The 23,092-nt window shown below is 41.5% G+C and overlaps 1 protein-coding gene across 1 annotated transcript in view; it reads left to right on the top strand.

The window, feature by feature from the left end:
* Window positions 1-23,092, top strand: part of LOC107185326 (homeotic protein proboscipedia) — a 49,853-nt gene continuing 26,761 nt past the window's right edge. The window contains exon 1 of the mRNA XM_015572989.1: window positions 1-529. Coding sequence (XP_015428475.1) covers window positions 1-529 — 529 coding nt within the window. The remainder of the gene's footprint in view (window positions 530-23,092) is intronic.

Below are 23,092 nucleotides of genomic sequence, written 5' to 3' on the forward strand. Positions count from 1 at the left end.
ATGCGGGGCAAACCACAACCACTGCCACGCCAAGAAGAGGACACGGAAGTATCTGCTCAGCTGGGTAGCTCGGGCAACGTGCAGCAACCGGGCGGCGATCTTGAAGCGTTTGTCCACGAAGGCAAGGTGCTCGCGAGCCTGAAGACGAGGCCGACGACACCCGTCCTGGCGAACGACGGAGGGGGTGGCTTCTGGCTGGCCACGGTGGCCGCTGGGGCTGGTGCCCCGGCCGGGCTGCCTCCGCACGGAACCCATCATCCAGCCATGGATCCGACATGTGGGTCCGCGGAGACCGGGTTCATCAACAGCCAGCCGTCGATGGCCGAGTTCATGACCGCTTTGCCGCAACTGGCCGGCGACGGTAGCCTTCAGCATTCCCCTGGTACCGGGGGTTCCATCAGTCCAGGCTCCCATCATCCTAGTTACCATGCGATGATGGACCCCCATGGGGTCGCGGATCCATCCGTGAACGTGCCCGAGTACCCGTGGATGAAAGAGAAGAAGACCACGCGGAAGAGCAACCAGCAAGGTAAGACAGTGTCTCGATAATCGAAGGTTAGGAGTCAGAAAAAGGGATTTAGGTAATTGGAGACATTGGATGGCTTGTTCGAAGGTGTTTATCGTTTTGAACGCGGGGTTATGGGTGGTACCGGGGATATTAAACGGAGGTTAGGGGATGTTGGTTAGAGTTATAGGGGTCGGTAAGCTGGATGATGAGGTGTAACCATTCTAGAGAAGCCAAGGGGCTGTGTTTATGTTTATTTGGATTAGTCTGTTGTATAGGGCATTGATGTCTCTATGAAGAATTCAAATATTCGGAAGTGTAAAAGTGGACACTATGAAGTAATAGAATGAAATCTAGGAATAAATATTTCTGGGATTTTGGAGAATTTAGAGGGCGTACGGATTAGTGTTTTTCTTAGCATTACAGTTATTAATTAGAAATGTCGTTAACTTTCGAGGTTCATGGAAATATTTGTCTTCACATGAGTTTTTAAGTCACAATTTTCATTTCAACCGATTCGGTGAAGTGATTATTATAAATGGAAAATTATAAACGTGTAGCGAGATTTATGCACTTGGAACAAATTCAAGTGAGTGAAACAGAATGAAGTGATAATGTCCAATTGTTAGTCCACAAAATTACAAACACATTCGCGCACGATTTTATGAATATTCGTGTATCGTTCTCAGAATCAGTTTAACACGTTTACAACCACAGGCGTCAATATGTCAACGAAATTGTTTTCTATTAAGGTAAATTTACACTTTCACATTTTGGATGTGCATCGCGGATGAGTCACCCACACTCCATTCAATTCATCAAAAGTCGAGACTGACTCTACTTTCTTCACTGGTCACTTTGGATAGAAATGCTGATGAAAACAATCTTTACACCTTTCACTGTGGATGAATCATCCGCGTTGCAAACCTGTAGTGTGAAATCTAAATTTACCTTATCCATTATCAATTTTCATTACGGTTCACAAAGAACTAACAACCAGCATTATCCTGTTCAATAATAACTAAAAAAATCACAAACAATTTTATAAGACAACGCATCTCTTGTCAAAAGAATTTGTCTGTCCAACGAAAATCCTCCATATTTTTCCACCAATTACCACTGTCAAATACGGTCAATTTGTGTATTTCCCAAAAACCACACGACTTCATAAATCACCGCATCAAGAAGTGCCCTTCATCAAAAAAAAAAAAAATGTCCTTTCTCTTTATCAATTAAGACAGCCTCCGCATGAGAACTCGGAGTGCTCGTTTCCTCGTCACCGCAGGGGTAGAAAGCGGCTAAATTATCGTTCCAACGAAAATCCTCCATATTTTCCCACCAATTACCACTGTCAAACACGGTCAATTCGTGTATCTCCCAAAAACCACACGACTTCATAAATCACCTCGTCAAGAAGTGCCCTTCATCGAAAAAAAAATGTCCTTTCTCTTTATCAATTAAGCCAGCACGTGAGGACTTAGAATGCTCGTTTTCTGGTCACCGCGGGGGTAGAAAGCGACTAGAACCCAGGGCCCGTAGTCAATTAACGCCCAGGCGTGGATTCGGCGGTGTCTGTTTATAGCGTTGGGCTGCTGTCCCTCTGTAGCCAGGAGTGTATGTATATATCGTCTGACCGGCGACACATTGTGGCTCGCCGCGGGGCGTCCCAGTGTCCGTCGGGGCTAATGACAGTTCGTCCACGGCCCACTCCTTTTCCTCGAGGAAGAACCGTCCGCTCTCGCGCCGCCTCGGAGCATCTGGAGTTCGTCACGTGTGCGAAAACCACGCGGTTTCCCCAAAACCGCTGGTAAACAGGCTTCGGGGCAAATTATGATGTATCCCGTTTCGCGGTTCGTGAAGGTCCGTGAGGAGCTAGCCCTGTGGAGAATCGATGGCCGGCACATGCGGGCCAAACCGGAACCCTTTCAATGAGGATGAATTATTGTCTTCCGGGGTGATGGGGGGAGGATGAATCGCGTTCCCTTCTCTCGGTCACGATGGTGGTGTGTCTTCGCCGTGACCCGAGGAACTTGGCGCGATTCGTTCTGGTTTGAGGTTTCGTTTGACGTAGATTAGGCCTTTTCGACCGTTGAACCCAGAGGTGGTTTTCGGTCATTTCGGCCATGTGTTTATTCCAGGGGGTGGGTTTGACGATAATCTTTCTTTGACGTCTCGGTGGCGATGTGGAGTTCTTCTTGGCACATGGTTTCGGGATTCTTGAAATTTGATAATTGTTATAATAGTCTCTAATATGTGGATTGTGAAAGTTTAGGTGAATTCATAATTTTAGGTAGGGATGTTTAATAATTAAAATGGGACGTTGGCTTCCATTCTGTACTAGAAGCTTCGGTACGTTTGGAATGGCTAGAGTGTGGATTTTATGCTTTTATATTCTGTGGGACTCTGTGAAATACAATGGGAGACCAATCTATTGAACTATTTTTTTTCAAGGTTTCTATTTTATTCTTAATTCAATAAGGTATTTAAGAGAAGAAAGAAATTTCGATATTTGCTCTTGTCTTTATAAATTATTGGGTCATTCAGAAAAATTAGTGACGTTACAAAAGTGTCGTAATTTCCTTTTTACTGGACAAAAGAAAAATCGTTTGATACTGATGAACAGGTACTATTCTCCAGGTGTGAATTGTATGTGTTCACTGTATAAATTATGTCTGGCTCTTTTTTCGGTTTCTGTGAGAAATACCGATGAAACGTATGAACAGACGCGAAGTTCATTTCTATTAAACTTGTAAAGAAGTTACACTACATCGAGTAGAAAATTTGGATAGTATCCACCCAATTAATTAGACTTTGTCTCATCAAATAATTATTTAATCGTATGGTGATACGGTGACGGTGTTCGTGACGGTGTTCGTAACGGTGAAGGCTACGTGATCGAGAGACCAACAGTGAAGTAATACCTACATATAAAGTGATCACGAAAGAAAATTGTACGTCTTAATTAATACTGACATCAAAAGTGCCAAATTGTGCATCAAGAGTGACCGAGGCGACCCGGGGGCTAATCAAATAACATTAATGACTCAATACGTGACGTACGCAGTTTATTTTGATTTATACACCCGTAAGGATCAAGTCGTTCATCAAATTACCCGCGGAAAAAAAAAGCGCTAATCAGAGACCATCAACGATCGGCCAAGACAATTGTCCGATCTTTTGCAAACGTTTTCGAGTAATTACTCACGCATGAAGGATGAAAGAAGAAATTCCGTGGGTCGAGTGCAACAGTGTGTACATGGAGATCAAAATGACAATGGGAATCGTGATTGATGAATTGATTGCTTCGTATCTTTATTGATGTATGGCTTCCATCCAGGTGCTTCGAAGTTTTCCGGAATGGTACGCTGCTACTTGTTCGATGTTATTTTTGTTTTTTCTTCCGCAATTACTCCATTCTACCTTTTATTCGCCGAACAGAGTTGCTCGTTCGTGTGACAGATGTCACAACAGTTGTTCGATATTAATCAAGATCTTCGATGGGTTAACGATGATCATTCTTCCATAAAATAGTAGCCCCTTCTGTTGGAATCACGTCATTCAGACGTTCTACTGATTATAAGCCGAAGCCGATATTCTGCTTATCTCAGTCAGTCATGTTTGCAGACGATTCTCGTATATTCATATTATGATAGAGATCATCAAACGTTACCATTAATGCAAGAACATTTCCTCTATTTCATTATCTGACACTTTGCAGCCTTCCGGAACTTTACCTTCTTCTGTTCACTTAAATTGAATTATATATCTCCCGGGTGCTTTCTTTCAAACAATAACACAAAGAGTTTATTTGAGAAATTTTGATAATGGAGACAGTTTACTCGAAGGGAGCACCGAACAAGAAAAAACTTCGAAAAGGCCAAAAAATATTAGAAAACTATGGTTTAGACGCAACGACCTGTGTACACAAACATGTAAATGCACAACTCAGTTTGCGCAAATTACACTGTCCAACAAATTAAAACTTTTTTTCTGATCTGCAATATCCATTAGGAGATCCTTCAAGTTCCCCGTCCAGTTCACGAATCCGTAAGCAGAATTTCTCAATCCCCCTCAGTTTCTGCAAAACATTTTCCCCAAACAAAGATTTTTCCCAATAATGACGTATTACGTGAAAACCAAAAACGCCAGAAAGTTCAATTCGATCTTAAAAAATACAGGAGAGTTCCCTGCATACAACAGTGAATTTAGTTATTAAATTGTGTAATTCTTAATGCTTGTAAATAGCCGTGAAAGTTTAAAGAAGAGTTATTTGGAGATGGATATTCCAAATTAAAAATCGTCTTGAAAATATCCTCGATTACCTCAATCCCGCAACCTACGACCCCAAAAATCACACCGTCCATCCCGAAGACAGCCCCCGAATTCAGAGAAACGGCGTGTCCGTAGACGAGGGACCGTCGGTGTGTATACTCGATCGTTTCCCAGCAACTTGTTGGCTATTGTCAGCCCATCGAGGACCAATAAATCTGCCCCGGCGGAGGTCCGCGCGCGGCACGCTTCGCCGCGACAGAAGGTCGCATGTACTACGGCTTCGTAGCAGGCGCGACGCTATCGGAAGGGTGGGCAAGTTTATGGGGCCATCGGGGCCGACCGCGTCCTCCGACGATGGCCCTGTCCGTCGTCGAGCGTCTCTTTCCATTCAAACGGCCCATAGACGATACGATTTATCGTCCAACTAATCGTACAACATAAAGACAGATTCACACTATCGGTCAAAAATAGGGTCGGATCATGATCAATCTGAATTTCGACTGAATACAGTACTGTCTCGATGAGTGCAACGTACTATTATAGTATAATTTATTTAGTTTTATTATTTATTTTATCTATGTGTTTAATGAGTTTGAGTCCTAATGTTATAACAGTAAATTAAACTGTTCCCTAGTAATTTAACCTATTCATTCAAAATAAAATAAATACTATTAACTTATATTATTCATGGCAAGGGGAAAAGGTTTTTAGCACTTTATAAATTTGCTTTTTACCTGAAGCCCAGCCTCTGCTTAGCTTCTGTTTACCTTGTTTTGATTGATTCCAGAAGGGAACCCTCCAGTAGTTGGAATAATATCAGTATTCGTGTCGCATTCATCGAGAAGTCACTGTATCTCTCTCATTGGATCACGCGTGAACGACAAACACCGCCGCCTGAATTGACACGATCTGATCGTACAAATACGACCGTTTGAAAGACAGTTCCCACCGTCGAAGCGATGTACAGTAAATCCTCGATTAATGCCCGAAAGCTTTTGACTTTGTATTCTGAAGCCATTGATACTAATTTCAGCCAAATATGGCCATTTAACGTGTCGAGGAACCTTCGAACACTCATCGAGAATTTGCTGTATCTAGTACGATTTGTCACTCGACAAATCGTGTCGTCTATGGGGCGTTTAACAGGCCCACGGTCCGGTGTGTTATCTGGGAAAGTCGAGCGCGATCCGTGGCGGCAGTCGCGGGAAGATTAAGTGTTCGACGCTGAAGGTTAACCAGCCGTTGGCCGGGCGGTAACACGCGGAATCATCTGTAAATTGAGCCCAGGACCACCCTCTTCTCTATGTACCCGCGTTTTCCCTTCAACCAAACGGGTGTCCCTTATCTCCACCCCTTCTCGCGTATAATCCACGTGGTCATATCTAAAAGTGAACATTTTCAGACTACTCTGGTCGGCAGATTTTCGAAGGATTCTTCGTCGAAACGGAGATACGTTAGGAGTTAATGGACTAGGATCCACGGTTGATCGCCTGGATCGTCTGGCAATTTTTCGTTTCTTTTGGACACATTGTATACCATAGACCGACGAATGTAGCCTAACCGTTTGTGGTCTAAAGTAGTCTAGGCATTTCTACTCAGCCACTTGTATAAGTATCTTCATTAGATTTCAATGTTTTAATTGAATAATCTATTTATAACATTTAAGAAGCATTAGGATAACAGTTATAGACATTGCAGTTGTAAAATTGTCAGCAAATGTATCGAGGAGAACCAAAATATGAAGCTAGTGCAGTAATATTGACTGTCGAGTGGTCGTCGACGTACGAATTAATTTTGTAAATAATCGAAATCAGCGTAAAAAAAATAGTATAGAAATATGTAGTTTCAAAATTTTATCTGGAACATTTGTTGTTTTCCACCTAAATCTTCTGCACAGTACCACAGAAAGGCCCAAAACTTTCGCAATAGTCGAACAAACTGGCACACATATCCTCATCCTCCAAGAATAATCGAGATCCTCCCCCGAGTCCCCACCAGGAAAATTTCAATTAGCAGAGTTTCAACCCCAATTTTCCGCGAAGACGCGGGCACGTTGCCGCCAAGACAACCCTCTTCTCCGTCTGTCCCCCGTTCTCCCCGTAACCATCTGATCGTGCCCGTCACCGTGCTCGCATTAAACTCCAATCTGTAACATCGACGTGTCCTCGTCGGATCGTTGCTGCGTGTTTCAGGCGTTCCTCGAGGCCGCGTCGTTCCCATGGAAAACGGGGGAAGCGTCCGATTGGTTCACACTAGCGTGAAGGCGCGAGCCAAGAGAGAGGCTCGAACGGGCTATCGCTTGGTAATTCTTGATCCGGATACCAGCAAAAAAAAAACCCCCAAGAACTGGATCCACGAGAGTTTTTCACGATGGCTTGTGTTCGGGGCGTCTCATCAGTCACGTCGCTCGGGATAGCAAACCGGAGGCGCCAGCCCGGAAGACTCCTCCGAAACGCCGATGTGTCAATTAATCCCTGCATCCCTTGGGACAGGACTAGGCTAGAGGCTGGATTATCATTATCCTCCTTGGGTATCACCCCACCGTACCCGTTCCACCCTCCTACGACGACGGTATCTTCGACCTCGGGGTGACATTTCCTTCTTCTTACGTCGTCTTCGGCTAGTTCGTTCCCTTGGCGATTGCTGGGTGTGTGCCGATGAGTAATCCGCTATCTTTCTGTGGTTGGCCTCGTGATGAACATATATCGTTGACGGTATTTGTTGCTGTGTTGTTCAATGTCTTTTGGCGTGCGTAATTCGGTACTCGTTAGGGAGAAAAAGATTTTTGATGATTTATTGGTGTCTTTTGCTGGTCGATAATACTCTATGAATATTGCTATTAACACCTTGTCTTAGAACATCGAATCAGACTCGTGGTGACAATATCGAAATGGATTCAAAGAAATATTATTTATTTTCTTTGAGTGAAAGTGAAATACTACTTTCGTGATATTAATATTTAACTTTTAGAGCAAATGTACAATTGCGATGAGTACACGACTTCCTTTTGTTTGTGGGGAATTATTGATGATAAAGAAATTCTGGAGACTGTAAACATCAAGAAAATCATAGGACAAGGGGTTAAGGATATTGATTTTAACACTATTTTATGGGGGAAAATTCTCTTCTACTTTGTAAGTACAGATGGAATTTTACTATACACGTGAACGAATTCTGCCTTACGAAAGGACTAGAGGTAAAGTTACTACTATCGAGGTTTTCGAGTGTAAATCGTATACTTTTAAGAAATTGTCCCAATTGGCTAAGATTAATTTCTATTTTAATTGTAAGTTTTCTGAAAGAATACAACTTGCACTCGAAAGTCACTACTAATTATACGACACTAAAAAAACCTGGATTGTCGAACTTGAAGTAGAAGTGGGTGTTTGTGATCAGACAAACATCGACTTGCAGATCCTAAGGAGCTATTCAACATACAATTCCATACAAACAGAACCGAAGAAGAATTCACATTTCTCGCATAAAAAAAAGACAAGCCTTCACATAGAATTAAAAAATTCTGCAATAAATATACAAATACAAAAATTGAAGAATAAACCAAAAAATTGATATCGTAAAATATCTCCACTTCGCCAAACAATTAATACAAGCAACAAGCTACATACATCAACAACTCACCTAACTCCTGATCTTGATAATTACCAACATCGTTACGAAATCACAGCTTCCGGTAACTCGCCGATGTTCGACGCCAGAATGTGCAGGCAAGTCTTTAATAAAAACTGATACTCTATAATCAACAATATATCGTTTACACTTTGGAAACCAGCAGCCACGTACAAACACCGTTAATACTCATTCAGCATCGATGATGGACGATAACACGGGAAATCTCACGAATCTTCAACCCCCTGTCCCGCGGAAATTCCCGGAAACGGAAATACGGGAGGGTGTTTGGAAAATGTAAAAATACGAACTATTTCCTAGACACTTTTACACGAAGAAACGAGGGTGTACGGGATTCCGAAAGGAAGAGGGGCGGCAGTCGTCCCCCTTCCCTCTACACACTTTTATAGCGGCCCATTTGGCGCAACAACGAGCGTGGAAAGTTCTTTTAGTGTCGGGCCACAGATTCCCGGGGCCGAAATATGCGTACGATTATGGGGTTCCGGATTATCAATTTGTTATACCGTGTTTATTATTTGAACACGGCCACCCCCACCCCCGTTCTATGTATGTGTGTGTGTAACTGCGTGTTGTTTCTGCGTCGGGGGATAATGCGGAATGCCGATTCCTCCAGATGCTTGGCAACTGGCGAGGTTGAAATAAAATAATCCCTTGTATAGGCAACCTGGTACCCAGGTACCCATTGCTAAATTTCCTCTCACAATTTTTTATGGTCTTGCCTAAAACAGCACTTGGTATATTATAGAAAGTGAAAACTAAGAGAAAAATATTGAAGTAAAATTATCTATGTTTATCTGATCTGTCAGAATAGGAGTATTAGGATTACTCATTAACCGTGAATATTTTGGTTGCCCACAAAATAATACGGAAAGGTGTGCGAATTGGTGACTTGTTTGTGTTACTAGTTGGTTGGATAGAAAGTAGATATAGTTGTGCACCAGTACGTAATTCACTATTTTTTAAGGGAATTAGCATTCCTTTGTATGATAAATCAAGGGTTTATACTGTTTCATATAGACGGTGTCATATAACATCTTTTAAATTAACTTTCACAGTTGATTTTTAATTTTTAAACGAAGTCTCAAATAAAAAAAATTTATTCTATATTTTTTCACTCGGAATCCTGTTACAGTTACATGACACCCTGTATATATTTTATAGAGATTAGTTCGACAGTTAGAGTGTAATAGTCAAGTCATAAATTTTATTGTAGTCACATGAAGATAATATGTATGCAATGTTATTGATGATATTACATCCTTGAACGATAAAAATGAGAAAGGTTTAGGAGAAACTAAATATGAATAGTAATAAGTTCCATATCAGAGAAGAATACAAACGAGAATTCTGGAATTTCTCCTTTTCTCTTCGCTATGAACGCCAATTTATGAAGCGTATGGGGATTACCGTGGAAGACAGTAGGCAACCGTGAAATTCCACTGATTATCGAATAAAAAAAAGAAACTTTCCGTTTCGACTTTGCATAGCGTTACAGAGGAGCGATAAGAGGGCTCACGAGGATTTACGTCAGAGAATTGAACTATCTTCCGATTTTATGACCGAAGGAGTTCCTCAGGCTCCGGTTTTTGGCGACTCAGCCACCCACAGAGCCTGGAAGTTTGAAAAAAAAAGTTTCTCGCTGGAAACCAAGGTCCTTGTTCCCCCCAATAGTAAAAGTTACATAAAACGCTATGCAAATGGCGTGGCACATATTCTATATACTATCATGAATGTAATATAAAATTTACTTCATAGACTTATTGTTAGTATAAACCGTCGATTTTATGCACGAATAGCTTTCGGAACACTTTTTACTACATTTTATAGCGAAAGGGAATATATATTATTTTTTAGTGCCTATACTCATTAACCATTTTTTACTTCTGGTTATGATTATAAGCTCTCTGAAGTCTTGCATCCTTTTTTTAACACCTTACATACATTACAAATTGTAGTCTTCAGTTTAAGGTAAATCATTATCAAATGTGACTGATGCAGATTAATCTTGATCCTCAATGGACCATTTTAAATGATCACCCAGAATCTTCGAACTAAACCAGACGACAATAAAATTAAATTGCGTTACTTAAACAAAATTCCAGCGTTCCTTCGATCGAACGAAACGCGCACCCTTTATCTCGTGCACCCAGAAAATTCGAAGAGCGGAGAGATATCATAGCCTTAAGAGCACCCCTCCGTTCATTCTTTCCCTCCCTTCACTCCGCGTAGGATATCGCCGGCTGGGATTTTCTACGAGAGTTATCTCTAATTCGCCGCGGATTTACTTGCCAATGAATCTTTAAATTAGATGCTCCTTACCCCGCGACCGAACGTCCCGTAGTCCTAATCGTTCAATCACCTTTATCATGAAATCGACGGCAGCAATCCGATTTCGACTGCGCTTCACCCCCCTTTTTCTGCCGGTCTGTTGCACTTTATTCTGTTAAGATGAGTTTCATAGACTTTTTCTAGAAGATGTTATTATTTTATAGACTTTTACGCTTAGATCAGTATATTTGAAATATACCAGCAAGCAGAAGTTTACGATTGCAGCTGACTTGTAAAATTCGTTCTCCTCTCGGACGTCTCGAAGGGGTGGCAAGAATTATTTAGGCCCACAGTTCCCAGACTTTTTCCCCGGGACGCATGCAAATCGTCCGCAAAGTGAGACAAACCGCGATCACCAGCTTTAATAATAATTTCATGGAAATGTTCCAAGGCACCGTCGTCGAGGAACGACGACATCATCGTCCACATCGTCGCTGGGAATCGCGCGCGGCCATATTTTCGCCGCGCGGTGAATAATTCCGTGAGTTTTTGCATCGGTTACTCTAGTCACTCGTAAAAAGTATATATACAGGGTGATACAAAAAAAACGGTTTCATAACTTTCAGGGTTGATAGTACTCGCCAAAAGATGAAAAAAAAGTCCTGATAAACATAGATTGAAAAATTAATATTTTCGTAGTTATAAACAATTTTCTTTTGGGTTAAAGCGACTGACTTTCTCGCTTCGGGAGCTGACATACCGTATGGAAACAATGGATTACCTTATCATTTCTTATTTTGCTGATTACAAGAAGTTTTTGACAGTTTTTATTATTGTTTTTTTACAATTGTCTGTAGTATTTCCATACGGTACGATAGTTCCCGAAGGAGAAATTCCAGTCGGTTTAACCGAAAGAAAAAATTGTTTATAAATTTGAAAGTATTAATTTTTTGACCTATGTTCATCAGGACTTTTTTTCGTCATTTGGCGAGTACTATTTATCATAGAAGTTGTGAACCCTATTTTTTATACCACCCTGTATATACGTGTACAGATTCCGTCTGTGAAAAGTAAAATATAACGTGTCTTGTCCTCCTTCACGACACAAAAGGAAAGATTTCTTTTTAATCGTGCCTCGCTGAAAGATGGTTATTTTTAACTTCCAGCGAAGAAACAAAAGCTCTATTGAACGCAGGTTCTCTTTGAGAGGACCGACTCGACTGCAGATTAAACGGTATACATCACTTTGATTCGTATATCTTGATCGCTTCCATTCGAGTTTTTCATGCGACTCGAATAATCTTCGCGATGGTCGCACTTTCACTTAATTTCACCCGTTCCCCCGATTTCTAGGATCATCGTGAGTCATAGTTTCACGGCCGAGTGTATCGCTTGGGTTTCTTTTCTTTCTGGCAATTAAAAGTTTCTTTCTTCTGGCAATTAATTCAGGGGGGATTTAGCGTCAGAAGTGTGTAAACCAATGGTTAGGTAAAAATTAATGAAACACAGGAAAAGATCAGACGATTCTCAGTAATCTTTGCCTTCTTAAAAATTCAGTTTTTATTAGGTTTTCTATATTACAATGCCAAAAATTGTTGAATTTACGTAACTATTTTGTACCATTGAAAATGACATTTAATATAGTAAATCATAAAAATGAGAACAAAAATAGGAATTTCTTTCTTCCCTTAGGTATATTGTTGGGTCAAGAATACAATAGAAAACTCGTTGCATCTCATAAAAATGTTGCCTTTTACTATATTTCATAGAAACCTTTGAGAGCATTTTTTGAGTGCATAAAAACCGCTGGTGAAAATCTAAAACATTTTTCCGTACCAAGCTTTATTTTCGAGAAAATCGAACATGAACATCTGTTGGATATGCGTCCAATCGAATAGGTCTTGGCAAACGCGTCTGTTCGTTGCATTCTGTTTCTACTTACTATCACCTCGAACACATTGGATGAATTTTAAAAATTGATTATCTATCAAACGAAGCATCATACGGAAAAATGTTATTCTACATTTTCGATTTAATATTCCATGTAAAATCACATCCTTTCAAGATACACCAACATTTCTGAAACACCCTTCATAAATACAAAATCCTGTCCTCTGCTCCATCACTAGACACTTTACTGAAAACATGAAACGTAACCATTTCCTACTGCTATATAAAAAAAATAATCGCTGTATCTGCAAAACCGAATAATGACGAATATTTATGCATTTCCTAATTTCCCAAGCACGCTAAAATAATGATTTCAATACATTTTAATGCCATTGATGTATTATTATTAACATTTTAAAGTCTGTAGTACAAGAAGAAAAATTCTGTCCACTCTAGTGTTTGTATTTCTAGTACCAAAAGTTTGTAATTTGCATAAACATCCGCAGTCCAGTCATGAAATATACTAAGTCTCAGAGTGAATTTTCCACGAGTTCGTCTCGCATAGCATCACAATTTTCCAACCTGTTATGCGATTAACTTAAAACGAGACGAACAAACCCGAAGGAAATCTGGAAACCGTTAGCTAAGGGCGGCGTGTACGCGGTTTCAGAGGGTCGGTTCGGGCAACCCTCCGTACACTCGGCTAATAAATCGCCGGACTGGGACTGTTTATAAACCGTTTAACCAGTTGGCAGGTATCGCGAAGCAACGGTACAGAAAACGCGAACGAAAAACCAGGACCTTAAGACTCGGAGCGACAATAGAAACAAATTATTAACTGTCTACTTAGCAACATTGTCGCTGTACGAACGTCAATTACAGAACGTCGGACTAACTTTCGTATTAAAACTTACTTTTGCCTGTGAAACGACAATTTTTCATGAACTTGTGATTACTCGCACGTTAGATCTCGAGATTTTCTTGTTCTGGTAATATTACATTTAGATTCGGAATAGATGAGTTTGATTTGAAAAAATTGCACAATTTTTAAAACGTCTTGCAGGACACGTGCTTTATGTTATGGAAAGATAAATTGATTTTGGAGGTTAGTTATCGAGCTTCGATTTTGAATATAGTCGAAGGAAACATTATATCTAGAAGCTAAAGATTATTAGGATATTCGACACTGCTCAGTTTCTGCAATTGTTTTTAATCATTTAAAATAATTCCTTATGATAATATACGAAAAATTGATAGAATTAAATATTTGCTAGATACGCGTGGAATTGAATGAGACTTGGCTAGCGCGTCTGGTCACTGTACGCTGTTTCTACTTACTCCATACGCATACACGCGTTTCAAATTAATTTTCAAGATCGATTTTCCCGAAAACTAAGCCGAGAATAACAAAATTTTCTTCTACATTTTCTTCATAAGGAATTACGTGATACCTGCTTTTACATATTATTCGAACAGACCCTATATGTCTGTTCTCAGCCACCAGAGCAAAAAACCATTCCGATCTCGCACATTTTCTCTTTGCTTCGTTCCAACGAAAGCAAACACAATCTACACGATCAAAGAACACAATTGTTCAAATAAAAAAAATAAGTTTTTGTATTTCTAATCTTGCATTATATTATCAGTATTCGTTCAATGAAAATTAATTCCGACCACTACTATCTGAGATCTAAATACGACCGCAAAGGGGTAACATTATGTACGAATATGGGTAAAAACATTGCCATTTTTTAATAATAGATCAATATTCAGCTTCTAGAAGATGATTCATCAAGTTCGCGCATAATTTCTCGAAACTCGACAATAACGAACTGACTCAAAATAGCGACCGTATGTGCTGATCGTCCTCGATTCTCAACGACGGAATAGCTGGAAAACACCGGATTCCTTCGCCGTAAAAATCGACGATACGACGAGCAACACGGACACACAGTTGGGGGGAACAATTCCGTGCATCGGTATCGCGGAAATGGCCGCCACGGCCGAGGAACCTGCAATCTCTGCTCGAGAATCAGGCTTTTTCAGCTTGCGTTCCCGCGGAGACGGAGGGAGGGCATCCTCGCAAACATCAGCAGCGATATCAGCTCCGTTCTTTTTGTCGTTACGACGAGAATCCTTCTTTCCTCATCCCTCTTCCAACCGTACTCCTTCAACCCACCCGCGTCGGTTCCATTCTCGAACGTCGTACAGCCCGCTCGACTCTCTCGTTTTATATTAAAAATGAACTGTCGCTTCCACTGACGACACGGACGGGTATTTGACTGTACTACCGCTTTTATTTGATAAATCGCAGAACGACCTTCTCTTTCGGTCATCTGAATTTCTAATGCATTATTTTCCTCTCAACCCCCAGCATCCCCAAGCAACGGTGGATCGCGAGGGTGAACTTGGCGAACAGACGAACGGGGATGATACGGCTGAAGGGACGAAAACGGATTTCATCGCGGCTAGAAACCGCCCCCCCCCCCGGCCACACGGCCATATTACGGCACCGTCTGATCCGGGGATGATTTTGAAATCGATGCCCACGCGTAATTACGATATACATACACGGTATTATCATAATTCCGTGGCGGTTCGTTGAACGCGATTTGTTGTCGATGAGTGGAATAGAAAATTATTACGATTCGCCTCGACTGTTTACCGTTGCGTCATAAATGGTACACTGCGTGGCGTAACTATAAAACCACCCTAAAATTTGTAAACTCTATGTATTGTGGTTAAAATAAAAATGAACCACTTTTTCCTAGGGAATAATCCTTTTCCGGAGAAATATTGTTTCTTGACGAACCGACTTAAGATTCAGACATGGCATACTTGGTTCGTTTTTATTTTAACCACAATATGGAAAAATTGAAAACTTTTGGGTGGTTTTATTGTTATGCCACGCAGTGTATATCTGCTGTAAGTAATTGCATATACAGAGTGTCATAAAGGATGCATTACAATTTTCTAATAATTTTTAAATGAAACAGTAAATGATGAAACTTGAAACTGACATAATTGTAACGGAAGAAAAATGGCGGGAAAACGAAAATGGTACTTGTTCTATGACACCTTGTACATAGAGCTTTTTTAAATTGTTTTGGGAGGGTGGAGGAGGGATCGGAATGTAGAGCGATTCGAAAGAGTAGTTTGGCAGGGCAGCACGCACCCTCGACTCTGGACCCCTGCCAGAGCTGCGTGCTCCATCGAGTATACATACACTGCAATAAAAGCAAAGCAAGTGAAGAATCTCAGACGATAAACAATCTAACCCTGGGCGTGTGCACCAAAGACCTACAAAACGTCCAAAGGTCTTGATCGCAAACATAATGGAACAGTTCTTATTCAGTGGAAACTGTCACAACACCTCAGTTGTGCAACCATTAACGTTTAAATTGTGACATATTGGAATGATTTTTATTGATACTGCCATTCTGTTGGGTACCTGTATTCCAGTAAGGTATTGTTTTTAATGTAAAATTATTGTTTTGTTAATGTTAAACATACTTTCGTATGACATGATTAAAAAACATCTGCTTTTTTATACGACTGAATATGAACAACTACTGGCTTAAATTATATTTCCATATCGATGACTTGAATATGGTTTTTAATCATAAATCCAATCGTATAAAAATCAGCCTAAAAGACTGTCTCAAAATATCACTTAAGACTCGACGATACAAACTAAGTATATATCAAAATAATCAATGATAACAAAAATCGATACACTAAACCGATCAATCCTGAAGCTGAAGAAGTTCAAGGATCGAAGGTCCCTTTCGATAAGACCATAATACAGCTTGGACTTGAACCAACTCGGGTAATCGCTACAGGCTGGCCATAATGCCTTCGTTTAGGGTGCACTTAAACGGGTACAATCCAGAAAGTAGCATGTCTCGAGGGGGGTGGTGGGGCAGCGGGGGTTGCACCGGGGATCAACCAAAACCTGTTGCCCGTGACGGGCCTCACAGCACGATAAAAAGTCTTCCGACTACGCTGGTAGCGTTGCGGTCCGCGTTTCTTCAGCGGAGAACAGTTTAGGGCTTCATAATGCAAAGTCGCGAGTCATTCGGCGATCAAAGTGTTGAACTGCCTCCTCCCCTTGTCCCGCCTCCGCTCGAGCGGGGTTGGGGAGGGCACGCTTTCAAAAGGCGATTCTGATGGATGTTTGATTCTGCCACCGGAGTCCCCCGGAGGACGTTGACACGAGGAAGCACGGTCCACGCGAGGCGACAGCACCGTGGGCGACATGGACGCTTCCTTTTGTCCGATCCGAGCGTAGATAAAAGGATCACTCGCCGAGCGGATGGGAGATCACCGCGGAATAAATGACGCGATGACCTCTCTCGTCTTTCGACAGTTGGGAATCGTGATTTTTTAGAGTTGGTTAATCGCCTGTTCCGCTGAAGAGGGCTTTAGATTCCACGTTTTGTTGGTAGTGTGGCGGCATTACCTTCTACATTTCAGTCGAAATGTATTTCTATTTCTATTTCAAAAATGCGTACAGTCCGCCAATAAAAAATGTCACGGGACCATCGAGCCATTGGACCGAACGAACGGGGTCGTAGGGATGAAAGAAAGTTTCGTAATTTCATTGTCAACCGATACGATCATCGTTCGGTCTTACACGCGAAGACGTCCCTCGCCCATCCGGATGCTTCGAAGGGCCTGGGGACGGCGAAGTTAGGATAAGGAGACCCTCGACCTTCCGGGAGAACTCCTGGAAAAAAGGTCAGACTCTTCCCGAAGGACACATGCTTCAACTGAAAGGAACGGCCGGAGTAACTTCGGGGGGAGGGACATTATTAGGGTTTTATATTGAGCTTGTAACGAGGTGTAGGTCTGGATGATTTAGGTGGAACAGAGCGTTTGCTTAATGGTGTCAAAAGAGGTTGCTATTGAGCTTGTAATGAAGTGCAGTTGGGTAGATTTGAATGGAATGGAAAACTTTGGTTAATATTTTTAAGAATAGGATGTGGGTGGTGGCATAAAACTAGAAACGTGATGAATAATTTTAAAAAAAAGTATCATTACAGTGCATGTTTTAGGTGGATAGTATTCTCTATAATCGAAAGTAAGAATTAACCTTCAGTACGTGCATTGGGGTTAAATGGACCCCAGTCATTGTAATACGCGACGTAATAAGCTTTTGCAACAATTAAATATGCCGGGCAACTAGAATTACCTTAACTAAGGTTCTACACACACATTACTAAAAAAAATATTTCTTAAAAATAACTATTTTAAAAAAAAAAACCTTACAAAATATATGAAAATATATATGGGGTCAGCTTCACCCCGTGCACAGACCATGGAAAATTTACCATGCACAGTGTGAATGTTAAGGAACTGTCCTAATCAATGTACATACGTCCACAGAAAACACAGGTGTAAATTAAACTGCTGCAAAAGTCTAGTTCATAGTAAAAACACATAAGAGTTCTGTAATAATATTATAACTACCAACCTACTAACCAACAACAAAAAATGCCTCGAATTGTAACTCAAGCCTAAGCAGTAATAGAACACAGCTCAAACCCAGACCTAATCAATACCAGTAAACGGCTCAAATACTAATCGAGACCCACTTCGAGTCTAAACAACAACAACGAAAAAACAATTTAGATTCGACCTACTCTGACCCCAACCAATCACAGGAAACGGTTAAAATTCTAATCTACAAACCAATAACAACCAGAAAACCGGTCGAATTGTTTCGTGAAACTCCAAGCTCGAACACCAAGAAAGAACAATTCGTGAAGTCCAGGTTGGCGGCCGCGGATCGATTGTCAGGCTGCGGTAGTCGAAGCCATGACTCGTGGATTCGTAGGTAGATGCCTTCCGAGCGCGAAACTTCGTACGCGCCGTTGGATGTGGCTGACCAGCCGACCAACCGACGGACGGCTGACTGCCTTTCTGATTGATGATCGCTACCGGACTCTCCGCCGCCGCCATGCATACCCTATCCACGGCCTTCACCTACGTTCTCCGCGCCACGAGCAGGCCCAGGCAAACCCTTCGTCCTGAACCAGAACGTAGAAAGCCGAGAGCCCCTACTCCCACGTTCCTGGAATCGCGCCTCGATCCCGATATCTCTTCGCGGCCAAGCCTGAGCTTGCTTCTCCTCGCGAGCAAACTCGCTAAATGGCGCGATCTCGTGTCTCTAATCGACCTCCAGGTTCCAGGAACCGACGCTCGCGACGGGACATCACCTGTCGAGGCTTTTACCAGGAAACGATTCCAAGCTGTTGGAAATTGCCGGTTTTTAGGAATAACTTCTGTCAGGGGGAATTACGACTGCTGTATTATGGGGCTACATGAGAGTCTCGCTACGATTCTTTTATTTCGTGACGTCCAAGTTCGGGGGCTGGAGAGTCGGGCTGGAATATTTTTTTTTTTTGGGTTACGCATACCTTATTCGACGCGTCGAGTCAGTGAGTTTAGACAAAGGGAGGTGGTAAACGATAGTTGGGACAGAGACAATGTACCATATTCATGAGAAAATTGATTTTTTAATCATTAATTGTGGGTACAGTAGAAGATATAAAATTGTTTCAATTTTAGGTTGGGGATTTCAGGGTAAATATGAATCTGATCGATTTATCCTGAAATTTTTATTTTACAATAAATTGCTGATGTTTTTCTGATTGAAGTAAATTATATTTAGTTGGTTCCACCTTTCGAGCACATAATTAGGCAGAGTTGGACAACAAATAAGCGAAGGATGCCAAAAATGTAGCCCGTTATCGATCATCCCTGAGAATGCCGCGATATCATCGAGTCGATGTTGAAATAATGAATTGGAATAAGCAGAAGACGGGTCCTCCGGTACGAAAGTGATGAAACGTGACTGGACGAAAATCGAACTTCCATCGTGTTTTCCCGGCTAACGCGCCCCTCCGTAAAAACCACAGCGTAACGATTTCCACTTTGGTAAACGCGCACCCCTTGTTATTGGGATTTTTCGAGCAACGTTTTCTGGTATTTTTTTTATAGAGCACCCATTGTCGATCAAACTATTGTCTCTTATAAAAACCTCACCGATAACAGTCTGCAACTATTATTATTGTTTCTTGACAATTTTTTCCTATCGATATATGGACAACCAAAAATAATATAAAATTTACCTAGACTCTTTTTCGATATCTTTAATAGTTTACGAGTTACAAGCAAATAAGGATAAGGGACGTCTTTGATAAAAAGGGTGGTTTTTCAAAAATCTAAAAATAGTAACAATGTACATCAAAATTCTATGTTTGGTCCCATAAACAATTCAACAAATAGCCCCTTAATGTAACATCAGTACTATCCTTAATTAAAATAATACAAAAAATGCTTTTCGTCCGAATACATTTCTCCAGTACTCTATGTACCAAGGAACAGATATCGAGTGTGGTAACGCGAAAGAAAGTGGATCAGAAGGAGGCAGAACAGTTCGTCGTAGAAACAGAGCGGTATTTAACTCCTAATCGAGCAGAATACGCGTCCGGATGACCTGGCACGACCCAGCCGAAGAAGGAACGGTTACAAGCAAAACGGGGAGAGACCGGTTTCCTCCCCCGGGCCAAAGGACGTTCCCGATCCCAAACCCCCCTCTGCTCTCGCCCGCTTCCTTTCATTCGGGGGCAATATTTCTTTTCGCGAGTCCCCTTCGCAGTGTCCCTTTATCTAACAAGGAGCAAATCATTTCCCTATTATTTGCTCGCTATCGCACTCTCGCTCGCCCAGACTTCCTCCTCGCGGCTTCGTTCGAGTCCTGTCTCTAGCCCTGTGCCACAAACCATACTTCTCTATCTCTCTTTGTCGTCCCCTACTATCCCTATAATTTTTGGAGACCATCCAAAGACTATTCATCGTGTTCCATGTTCATTCTCGGCCGCGATGTACGCGGCTCCTCTTTCTTTCCCATTACCTCCAACTCGTTTCGATTCTTCATACTCGAATCGAGAGTGGTAACGTTTTCGTAGATGTTTTACAGTCGAATCAAGAATAATTCTACATAGATTTAACAGGTAGTTTTTACTGTCGTGCGACAGTAGTGTCACATGGTCACTAATTGAGAAATTCACGATGAATATACAGGGTGAACCACGAATCGTGATCAGTAGAGATTACTCTGTTATTAGCAGTCAGATCGAAAATGTTTTTATCAGGTAAAACTCTTTTTTTTCTCATGATTTTTCAAGGTCACCTTCAATTTTCTTTAAAAAATTTATTAAAAAAAAAATAACACATGTTATGTTATGTTACTCAACGAATTCGTCTTGAAATCCTCTAACAGATAGGCGTGAAAAAAATATAGATGTATTTGCAATAATGCTTGTGAGATTTAGAGCAGTGTAGTACATCGTTTCGTCAAAGAAAGGTAACAACCTTTCGTGAACAAATCTACGAGTTATTGTATATTTTAGGCCACGTTTATTACTTCATAATAGCATAAATATTCCCTGTAGAGCTTCAATATTCATAAACAATATTTCTTTCACACTTTCATCAATTTCGTAATCCTATTACATATTCGATAAGTGTCCTAGTACTTATGAGCGGAAGTGTACAGTAAATTCTGGACAAATGTTCAGAAATAAATAATTAAACACCTTTAACCTAGCGCATTAATATCAAAATCTTCAATCAATGCATCGACAAGTCGCCAGCATCCAGTTCGAACCGCACGTCCATTAAATTTCCAAATACCCAGCAACCACTATCGACCAACATTTCATATCCTCTTCCTCACCTCTGACCTCGCCGACAAACTCTCCGCATGGCCGTACGGTCGGGTCTCCTCGTAAACGCGAGCAGGGCTGCTCCCGTCATTCCGTTCGAACGCATGGTTCGACAGCCCATCCCTCCCAGGGGAACGTCCTCTCTTAAGTCGTATCAGAAAGTAGTAAGCGCCACTTGTTCGCCGAAATTACGGCCTGGATCGTAAGTCTTAAAACGTGACTGGATTCCCGAGGAAGGGTGAGGAGGCGAGAACGTGGTCCAGTCGGGGCGAGGAACCGCGAGCGAAAAGGGAACCGTCGAGGGCAGGGAAAAAAAACAGCCCCCGCAGCCTTGGGGGAGGGAAAAGGAGGATGGAAAAGGGTTCCACCTCCGAGGTTGCAGTTAAATAAAACCGACAAAAATCTTTTTCCCGGAGGGCTGTAGCGCGGAGGGTCGTTTCTGAGGTACGAGATGGGGAGGGGGGGGAGAGGGAAGAGGCGCGGGAAAGCGCTCAGACGGGCGCCATGTGTATAATAACGTTAAAGAATGTTAAGTGCGCGACGAGGGTCTCGGGCCGCTCGGGCCCCCGCATACATTAGTTGTTAACAATGCTATAAAGGACACTCGGCCCCCGTGTCTCACCCACTCGCGACACCCCCAACCCAGCAGCGACCGAGAACACGATTTACGACCGCTCCTCTTTCCTCGCGATTCTTATGTAATGCTCTTCCAACAGCAACGACATCGGGGAGTAAACAGTTTCGGAGAGGTTACGTTGTCCTCGAGTATGAATGAGAATATTCTGGAAACAGCCTACTGGGTAGAAGATAATTCTTGGGAATTTTGGTTACGATACAGTTTTAAGTGAGGGTTTACGAAGACGTCAAAGGGACTTGTTTGTTGGAAGTGGACGTTGAACTCCTTTGGGGGTGGGTTGATAGTGCATTTTTATGTGAATTCGAGTTTCTATAGATTAATTTATGGAACTAAAATTGTATGTTAGATTTGTTTCCTTTGTTTAAGATTCTGTTGGTTTCTTGCTGTATTGAGTTTAGAATTGTTTCATTTACAATAAGTGCATAATATCGGCACCCTAGTGATGGTTGTGCTATGCAGTGGTCATCGTTGCGACGTTGAGTTATCCCTTATTGTTTTCCGGTAGTGAAACTGGGTATGTTACCTCCTATGGTTTATAAGAAATAAATGAAGAATGTTTGTAGAAAACACTGTAAGTGCAACAAAAATTCTATACTACAGTATTCCCATTGGCACGTAGAACAATTTTCGATAAAAAAGCGAAATTTTTCAATTTTGCTACTTACTGTTTTCTACAAGCACTCTTCAAATCAGAATGTTACCCCTTACTGATTAACACATTCAAGTGAAGTAATCGTCATTTAAAAAAGTACCGGAAAATTAGAAGAAAAAATGAAACAAATTCAAAGAGTGTTGAAGTTTCCTTCCCTAACGCAATGTACTAGTGCTTCTCCGTTTTTCATTAGAAACACTTTTAATTCCACTAATTTCACGTTAAAAAGGGATGCTCTAATTATTCACGGTGGCACCGTCTACTCATAATTTAACACTTCGGTCTAATTACATCGTTATTATTTTTTCCTCGGAGGTAACGGCGCCGGCGGTCGGTTGAATTAAATGAAAAGGTTATTAGGAGGAAAAGCTGCATTAGAGTAATAGATGGTAATTCATCGCGGTCGAAGCACACGCGGGCATTTCCTAAGCAAGCCCCCACACGCGCTATAACTTATCACCCTTGTCAACTCGTGCAAGCTGCAG

The sequence above is a fragment of the Dufourea novaeangliae genome, unplaced genomic scaffold (assembly GCF_001272555.1).
Source record: "Dufourea novaeangliae isolate 0120121106 unplaced genomic scaffold, ASM127255v1 scaffold60, whole genome shotgun sequence".
Lineage (NCBI taxonomy): Eukaryota > Metazoa > Arthropoda > Insecta > Hymenoptera > Halictidae > Dufourea > Dufourea novaeangliae.